Raw genomic sequence first — 9,215 nt, 5'->3', positions numbered from 1 at the left:
ATCACGAGTGATGTAATGACGCAACACCAATCAAGATTGGACTAGTTCCATACAGGCTTCAGACGCATCACGCTGAAGGCGTTCCCCAGTGCGTCGAGAATCGACACATTGGGGAACGCCTTCAGCATGAAGCTGTTGTGATCCGGCGTCCTTTTATAGCTTCCACATCACCATCACATGTGATGTCACGAGTGACGTAATGACGCAATACCAATCAAGATTGGACTAGTTCCATACAGGCTTCAGATGCATCACGCTGAAGGCGTTCCCCAATGTGTCGATTGTCGACGCAGCGTCTCGTTCCCTGAGGGTTACAGTCGTAACCCGAGACGTTCTTCTGTTTGTTTATTAATAGTGTACTTTTAATATCAAGTTTAAATGTGGCCAATATAATCAAGACCATCACTGTCTTGTTTTTGTTGTATATATAGGGAAACCGTTGTAAAGTGTTAGCCATTTGAAACCTAATTCATATATTGAAGACTAAAACATGATCACAGTTCACAGTTTTTTTTCTTTATTTTTTTTCTCAATGTAAAAATGTCTAGTTTATGTTAACTATTTATTTTGTGTGGCTCTTCCCATGATGACTTTTTTAGTGTTTTTCTCTGGATGTAAAAGGATGATGTAGCACTTCGGGGCAAATATGGCCGCCAATAATCCAAAACTGGAAGCTAAAATAGCAAATATTTCCACAGCCACTGCATATTTCCCTGGTGAGCTCACATATGCTGGAACAAATGCAATCCACACAGCACAGAAGATCAACATACTGAAGGTAATGAATTTGGCTTCATTAAAATTATCCGGAAGGTTTCTTGCCAGGAAGGCTAAGAGGAAACTTATCGCTGCCAGGAAGCCAATGTATCCTAGCAGCATAGAAAAACCAGCCACGGAGCCAATAGAACATTCGTAGACTATTTTAGAAGTGATATACTGGCTGTTTTTATAGGGTGTTGGGGATGAAGTAGTTAGCCATACTATGCATATCAGAACCTGAAGGGCAGTTAGGGACATGACAGTGCCTCTTTGTTGAGCTACACCAAACCATTTCATGGCACTTTTACCCTCAGGTCGAGATGACTTGAACACAGCTATTACTACCATAGTCTTGACCAGGATGCTGGAGACGCACAGGACAAAGCTTATGCCAAATGCAGCATGTCTTAATTGACATGTCCACACCTGTGGCCGGCCAATGAACAATAGCACACAAAGAAAACACAGTTTGAGTGACAACAGCAGCAGGAAGCTGAGCTCTGAATTGTTGGCACGTACTACAGGAGTGCTACGATGATGAGCGAAGATGACCATCACAAGTGCGCAGAAGCAGGTGCCAAGCAGAGAAGCAGTGGTCAGAGAGATGCCCAGAGGTTCCTCATATGACAGATACTCTACTTCTTTGGGGACACACCAATCTTTATTTGGACTTGACCAGAACTCATCTGGACATGTTGTGCACTCAATAGCATCTGTGTGTAAAACAAAATTTGAAAAGAAAATGATCTTTCAATATACATTTAGATTTTGGAATAGGACAACATGGATTTACCTGTTGTATTAGAAATATCTCCATCTCTGCATGGCAGGCAGTCAAAACAGCAGACAGGAAGGCCCTTCTTCCTGGCTCGTCTGGTGCCAAGGGGGCAACTCTCACTGCACACAGACCGTGGGGGCTAAGGGGCACAATATCTGTTATCACTCTTTTTAGTGATGCATGTGTGTGTCTGTGTGAAGTATAATACTAGTTTTGAAATGAATATGATATATTAATTACTTTTTTGTTCTCAAAGTTCCAGAATATTTCATCCTCATTTAGTGTGAGCACCTTCCCTGCTGTAGCCCCTTCATTCACTACACCGACTGTGCTGACCCTTATCGTACCATCTGAACTCGGCTGCCAATTCATCACATCATAGATGGCCAGAGCATCTCCATTCTTATCAAATGACACATGATCCCCAAAGCCAGTGGTGAAGTTCACTTTCTGTAGGTAATGGACTACCTGTACAGGTTACAGACAGGACAGGTGTTATATGTGTTTCTATATTGTGTATAAACATGTAGAATTATTTGTTTCCCTTCTGTGTTCATATAGTATTTCTGCTATACCTGCCAGGGCTGCAGGTTGATTATGTCGGCACATCTGTTTCCACTAAATGGTCCTCTGCCCTCCTCACACTGCATCAGATCATGAATCGCATGTGCAAGGGCATAAACTGCTTTATACACATTATAAGATGCCCTCAGCTCTGAAACATCAGTGTATGCTGTTTCTGTGCTGTTCAGATCTTCTTGCCCTGAACAACCCTTTTTTTCTCCCTCTACCTCTCTGCCTCCAGCATCAAAACTGCACCCGAACATGTTTTCCCAGAAGATTCTTACCATATTGTTTCTTGGATTGTTGTCAGGGCGGAGGTAATAAAGAAATTTACGAAGTCCCTGGATCTCCCCACGCCTGATGGCGATGCCCAGTGTGCCCCCCAGGAAAGGCAAAAGACGCTGAGTGTGAAACACAGGTGAAGTAGCCCAAGCTTCACTTGCAATCCACTGTCTGCCTGTCACGTTTTGCAATACCACCTCATCCATCAGTGGTAACAAATAGGCTTCAGTGGAGAACACCACCACCACTCTAGCTGTAGAGGCCTGAACCACTCCCACTATACTCTGAATATCTCTACGGTTATTATCACGAGGCAGCATTTCAGAAAAGCCAACACAACCTCCAAATAGCTGCACATCTTTGTGGAAGGACTGAGAGGCATGGATGCCATAGTCATCATCACTGTAGAGAAGACCAACCCAGGTCCATTCAAAATACCTCAAGATCTGTGCCATAGCCCGCACTTGGAAGGCATCACTGGGTATTGTTCTGAAGAAAGAGGGGTACTTTTTCCTGTCACTCAAACAGGAGCAGGTGGCAAAGTAGCTAACCTTATAGAAGAGACACAAATGAGCAGCAAATAAGTCTTCTGTGTAGTACGAGATATTTCACACACAAGCAAACGAGAAAGAAATATTTGGAAGCATTATATGCAGACTGTAATTTTAATCTATTACAATTAAAATGTAACAATAAATAAAATCTTGCATTTCACATTCACACTTACCATAGGCACTCTAAACAGCCCCAATACACTGGAGATTGCAATTGAGTGAGTAGACCCCGGATCCCCCACAATAGCAATCACTGGTGGTAGGCCAGCACAGTTTAGATTGGAGAAGGAATCCTCTGTCCCACTAACCAGAGCTGTAGCAGCTCTGAATGCCACTCCCAACTTTACACAATTGTCATAAAGATGGTATCCAAGAGTGATGTTAGGAAGTAGGTTTGGATTCTTATTGATCTCATGTATAGCAAAGGCCATAGTCTGTGCCTGCTGGAAACTTGCCTTATCAAACCTATAAAAAGCAAGATAAATTATAATATTTCAGTGTTTATGAATTGATGGTATAAAACAGTTTCCAACATTCTCATATGGTAAATTATACACTCTTCATTTGAATTACAAACTCAGATTTTTGTGCAAAAATAAACAAATAAAGCAATAGATCAAATTAATTCTGATAAATAAAAAAAAGTACAGGCAATTTATAATTACAAGACAGTTCATTAGCTATGTTTTAGTTTTCTTCATTTATCTTTTACAAGTCTCAGACTCACTGCTCACAGTAAGGTGGTTCCGGTTCCATTCTGAAGCTCAGCTCTGGGAACACTGTGAGGAAGTGAACCTCAAACAGACCTCCAAGTATAAGATCTCCATCCTGGAACATCCCGTTTAACTTGAAGTGTCCCTGGAGCTGACAGATGCCTGACCTGAGGACTGAAACTGCAGAGATACAGTTGAAAGACAGATACAGGCAGATTTGAAGAGTGATCCACATCTCTATCTCTTTCTAGCTTACCCACATGGCTGTTATTTATAATAAAGACTGTGTGGGTTGTTGCTTTAAAAAAGCAGGTGGTGCCAATTAGACCTCCAATGAAATCAGGAAATACTTTTCTCTTTAAATTGTAGTTTGATGAATGGCAACTTAAATCTGCCACTTGTTCTAGTGTTTGCCTTCACTACGTTAATGGTAAGCTCATTAAACACTTTGTTAATGGTAAAATTAACCTCCCTTTAACAAAAAAAAAAAAAAACACAACAACAACAAAAACCTTTTAGCACTGGTGACTTGTATATTGCATATATTATGCAGTAGATAGATGAGACAAATAGTAGGTTAGTCCAAATGTATGCCGACATTCCTAAATTTTCCACCAGAGGTCAGTATATTAATAGATTTTCCTCTAGGTGCCTAAGTTTTTTTTTTTTTTTTTTTTTACATCTTCAGTACAATTTTTTTCTCTGAACTGAACAGGTTTTCCACAATGGCAATTCATGTAAATGAGGAGCTTTTTTCAAAAACATGCAATATTCAACATTCAATAATGCATTCAATAGTGCAGTACATTCAGTAACGCATACAGTAAAGTGTCGAACCTGTAAAACAGTAGGACCATTGTCTGCTATACATAAAAAAAAAATCACATAGTGTCTGTGTGTGAGATGTGCTTTGAGTGTGTGAGAGGAGAGAGAGAGAGAGAGAGAGAGAGATATCTTCATCACTAGCATGGATCACTCTTCATCACTCAGGCCTGCATTGTCACCTGATACAGTGCATCATCATAAAAAGCCCTCACAGCATCAGACACACCTATTGCTCCTAATAGTGCCAGCACATCTCTCTTTTTTGCGGCCTTAACAGAGGTCTGCTCCGGAAGTACCTCAGGTTTCAGGTCAGCCCATCGCTTGCCCCGCTTTAACACACTATGGAAACAATACTCCCCATTGTAAGTCATCTTTACACCCACCTTGTTGGTACTCAAGTCAAGCATTCGTGCTTCACTGATTTTAAAGCTCCTCTGAGCCTTAACACAGTCTTTTGTGGCTGACCTGTAATCAAACGCCTCCCAGTCTGTGCCATAAACATGAACGTTGCCTGAATTGCTGCAGGATGGCGTGGTAACTGTGGCCCCGTACTGGAAAGATGTGCTCTATGCCAAGGTTGGGGAAAAGCTGCCAAAGTTCCATCAGCATGGACACCATGCTCATGTTCTTGTTCTGCCCAACAACAAGAGTCGCTGAACAGCCGAAGCCCCCTGGATTTGCTGACTTTGTCCTGAAGTTGAACCTTGAGGCAGTCATTCAGCGCAGAAGCAATCATATTGCTGTCTTTGCTACCATCATTCTCCTGCCACACATACAGATGGACATCATCTTTTGCCTGGTAACTGTTCTCCCCATGGTGCACAACCACACCAAACAGGTACAGATACATCTGGCGTGAGTAATAGGCCTGTCCTATCGCGGTTTTTGGAAGGACCAGGTTTTGCATCATATCAAAACAGAGGGTCACATGACCTTCAGCAACCCTGCCTAACGTCATAAAAAACGCACTCTGCGACGATGCAAGATGAATGATGCCGATTCCATCCTCTGTGTCAGTAAGGTTTGGGTCTGTAATCCTGATCTTGTACTTGGCACAATCAGCGCATGCATCTGTAGCTCGGTGACCGAGGCCAAGATTGAATTCCTTGGAAAACACTGAGTAATAGAGGGAATAGCTGGTTTGAGCATGGCTTTGAGCCTCAAAGAGCTCATGCATCTTGTGCACATTCAGGTCACTGGGGAGATACTTGCAGCCTGGTGTTCCTCTTTTGGGTTAGGAACCTCTTTTGCTTAAAGGAACACTCCACCGTTTTTTGAAATTGGGCTTATTCATATTCTTTCATACATTTAGATAGGTGGGTAAATGCATTTTTGTCTCAGTGCATGCATTGTTTTAGTTTGACAGGGTCGGCGCTAGCTTAGCTTAGCACAATGAATGGAATCCTTTGTTGCCAGCTAGCATGTCCTGAGTAAAAGTGATAAAAAATTTTTTTAAAACCCACGTAATTACTTCTTGTGGCCTGCGTATTCACAACGAGTACAAATAGCGATGCAGATTAACAATAGGTGATTTCTTAGGCAGATATTGACTTGGGACTATATTATGGGGAAGCACAGGCGAAGCACGGCTACTTAGGCGAAGCACTGCTACTTGGGCGCAGAGATATCACGCAACACATGAAATCCCACGACTTCTGTCAACATACCGGTGTGCAACGAGTCAAAACACAGAAGAACAACACGCGTGACCTGCACCGAGTGTCTTCGCTTTTGGATTGTTTTTTTTGAGAAGTTACAGCTACAGTTACAGCAAACATGGTAATTATCTGCGTAGCAAAAGGTTGTGAGAACAAGCAAAGGACATACACGAATGTAATGTTTCACAGAATTCTATCGAATGTGGAACTGAGAAATAAATGGCTAGCTGCTCTGGAGATCTGTACTTCAACGCCTCTCTACAAAATCAAACAGTATCGTGTTTGCGAAGAACATTTTGCACCGGAGGACTAAGTTACTTTGAAAAAATGGAATATGGGCCCAGAAAGACAGTACTACGTCTGAAACATACGGCTGTCCCCATCCCATCTATTTTCAAAGCACAGGCAGAACAAAGTGCACATGTAAGTTGTCTTTTATTACTCTTCCTTATGTTAATCTGTGTCTTTATTCGGTTATAAGATAGATGCTGAGAAGCTGTATATAGACTACGGTTCAAATAACGTTAGCCTCCTCTAGTATAACCTCATGTTGAATTCAACCTGTTTAGCATGAACAACCAAACTAAAATAAAAATCGCTGTTATCGTTACCTGTAAAATGAAATGACTGAGGGCTAAGTTAGCTATATTTCTCTCACCGAGTTAGCCTGGTTTTTTTGACTCAGGAGTTTTAGTATAACTACTAGAGAGGAGAAGGCTACAAGCAGTTTACTATACATGTGTCATGTTTAAAATAATCACTTACTCTGTGGACAGCTGTCCATTGGTCTATTCGGCGTGGGGCGTTTTTTCCAGTTCACTTTATCACACCGGAAAAAAAAATCGAGTACTGCCAACTGCGGGCACGCTCATCTTGATCTGACACGTTGAGCCTGGTTATCGATGGCAGAAACTTGTCCCACTCGCCACAGCACAGACACTCTTTTTCAGTCGGCATATTCCCCCACATTCACACCACCAGTTCGTGTTGGTTTTCATCCTCACGTCCTCGGGCTGTTGAGCGATCGCAACCTCCTCCTGTCGTTCTATTTCCACTCATTTTCTGTAAACTCTTGTATATAGGTATGGTTCCGGCTCACACAAAATCAGCCATGTTCATCGCCATTCATGTACTGTTGGGAAAATAGCCAGGCAGCTACTATTCACACCCAGAACCGTCGCAATGGGGTAGGCAAGGTAGGCAGCTGCCTAGGGCCCCCAGCTGAAGGGGGCCCCCGATGGCTGCACGGTCGTTTAGGTTGTGTATCTGCCCTCGTCAAACAGTATCAACCACTGTAAACAAACCACCACAGTGAGACAGCGCTATCACTCTCCAGTACTGCTCCGTGAGAGGGGCCCCCCAAACTAGATGGATTCCCCGCAACGACAAACACTATGAGTGCCCTAATCACTGTAATGTTGAAGTGACATCCACCGTCGCGCACCCCCCATCAGGTCCCCCACTAGCTGTCAGTGGAAGAGAAACTGTAGTTCCCACACTCAGCGCTACGCGGGCATTTAAATTTAAAAATGTCATCATAAAGCGCTCATACCCTCAGGGTTTTCCAAAAGACAGAGAAAGAAAGAAGAAGAGGAAAAACGCCAAAGACACAGCGGTAAATAAACCATTATTATCTCCAAATACAACTGTCTGACGTGTTTTCACATCTCTGCGAACATAAAGTTTGACATCAGTGACCAAACACAATGGTAGATGTGAGCGTTGTAAGAGGGTGAAAAAGTTCAACTAATAGTCATACACAACTTTGTTCTGTTTGCAGAATTTAAGCATAAAATACACACTAGATAACTTCTCGCCCCTTCACTGTTGTAGCTACAGCGTTCGAAAACTTCCTTTGAGCTAAATCCTCTTGATGCACAAGCCCAGATTACGATCGCATGAGATTTTTTGCCATGTATAAAGGCAAAAGCTAGAGAAGTGTTGTCACTTACTCTTGACAGCTGTCTGCCTGCGGCTGCGGTCACGGTAAAAACTTTGTCAATTCCAAACAAAATGCAGTTAATTAGGTCCAAACAAAATAATCCATCAAATCCGGTTACATTTTAGGTGTACGCAGGCTATCAATTTCCGTTGGTGATGTTTCTATTCCATCTGGAGAAAAATGCCCTTTTTTCCTTCGCGTTTGTCCTTCTATTCTTCTCCATCAACACATCTCAACACTTTGTACCGTACGCAACAGGTAGGTTAGTTTTGCGCATGACGTTATACTGTCTGTGGCATTATGTGAAGTGAAGTTCTTTTCCTGTAAAGTAAATATCGAATCCTCCACACTTCACTTTCATGATATGCTATGAGAATAACAATAAACATATGGCTATTCACCAAAGGTTTTTTTTTTTTATGTTTTTTATTTTATTAGGTGCTTTGCTTAAATTTCTGTCTGAGCCAATTGATAATTCATGACTCTTAAAATGCACCAGAATACAAGAAATCCCATCTGAATTTAAAAATTTTTCCTGAGGGAGGACTTGGGACCTCACTTCACTCTTTTGCCTAGGGCCCCCAAATATCTTGAAACGGCCCTGTTCACACCGGTATGTTGACGGAAGTCGTGGGATTTCATGTGTTGCGTGATATCTCTGCGCCCAAGTAGCAGTGCTTCGCCTAAGTAGCCGTGCTTCGCCTGTGCTTCCCCATAATATAGTCCCAAGTCAATATCTGCCTAAGAAATCACCTAGTGTTAATCTGCATCGCTATTTGTACTCGTTGTGAATACGCAGGCCACAAGAAGTAATTACGTGGGTTTTTTTTATGTTTTTATCACTTTTACTCAGGACATGCTAGCTGGCAACAAAGGATTCCATTCATTGTGCTAAGCTAAGCTAGCGCCGACCCTGTCAAACTAAAACAATGCATGCACTGAGACAAAAATGCATTTACCCACCTATCTAAATGTATGAAAGAATGTGAATAAGCCCTATTTCAAAAAACGGTGGAGTGTTCCTTTAACATATCACCTTTCACACACATCTCTCTCTCTCTCTCTCTCTCTCTCTCTCTCTTCTTTACAGCTCCCCTAGCCCTGCTCTATAGCAATGACATACCATGTAACAACAAGCAC

At 42.2% G+C, this 9,215-nt stretch overlaps 1 protein-coding gene across 1 annotated transcript; it reads right to left on the bottom strand.

Moving 5' to 3' along the window:
* Positions 1-383: 383 nt before the first annotated feature.
* On the bottom strand, positions 384-3,885 carry LOC311290467 (extracellular calcium-sensing receptor-like; the record flags this gene model as incomplete). The annotated part of the gene is made up of 6 exons (XM_084408956.1): positions 384-1,472; positions 1,553-1,676; positions 1,778-2,005; positions 2,113-2,934; positions 3,111-3,402; positions 3,665-3,885. 6 exons carry the CDS (start codon positions 3,883-3,885, stop codon positions 559-561), a joined length of 2,601 nt encoding a protein of 866 aa, XP_084265082.1. The 3' UTR covers positions 384-558.
* Between the last annotated feature and the right edge of the window lie 5,330 nt (positions 3,886-9,215).

This window comes from Rutilus rutilus (assembly GCF_951802725.1).
Source record: "Rutilus rutilus genome assembly, chromosome: 5".
Classification (NCBI taxonomy): domain Eukaryota; kingdom Metazoa; phylum Chordata; class Actinopteri; order Cypriniformes; family Leuciscidae; genus Rutilus; species Rutilus rutilus.
This window is presented reverse-complemented; position numbering and strand designations above follow the sequence as displayed.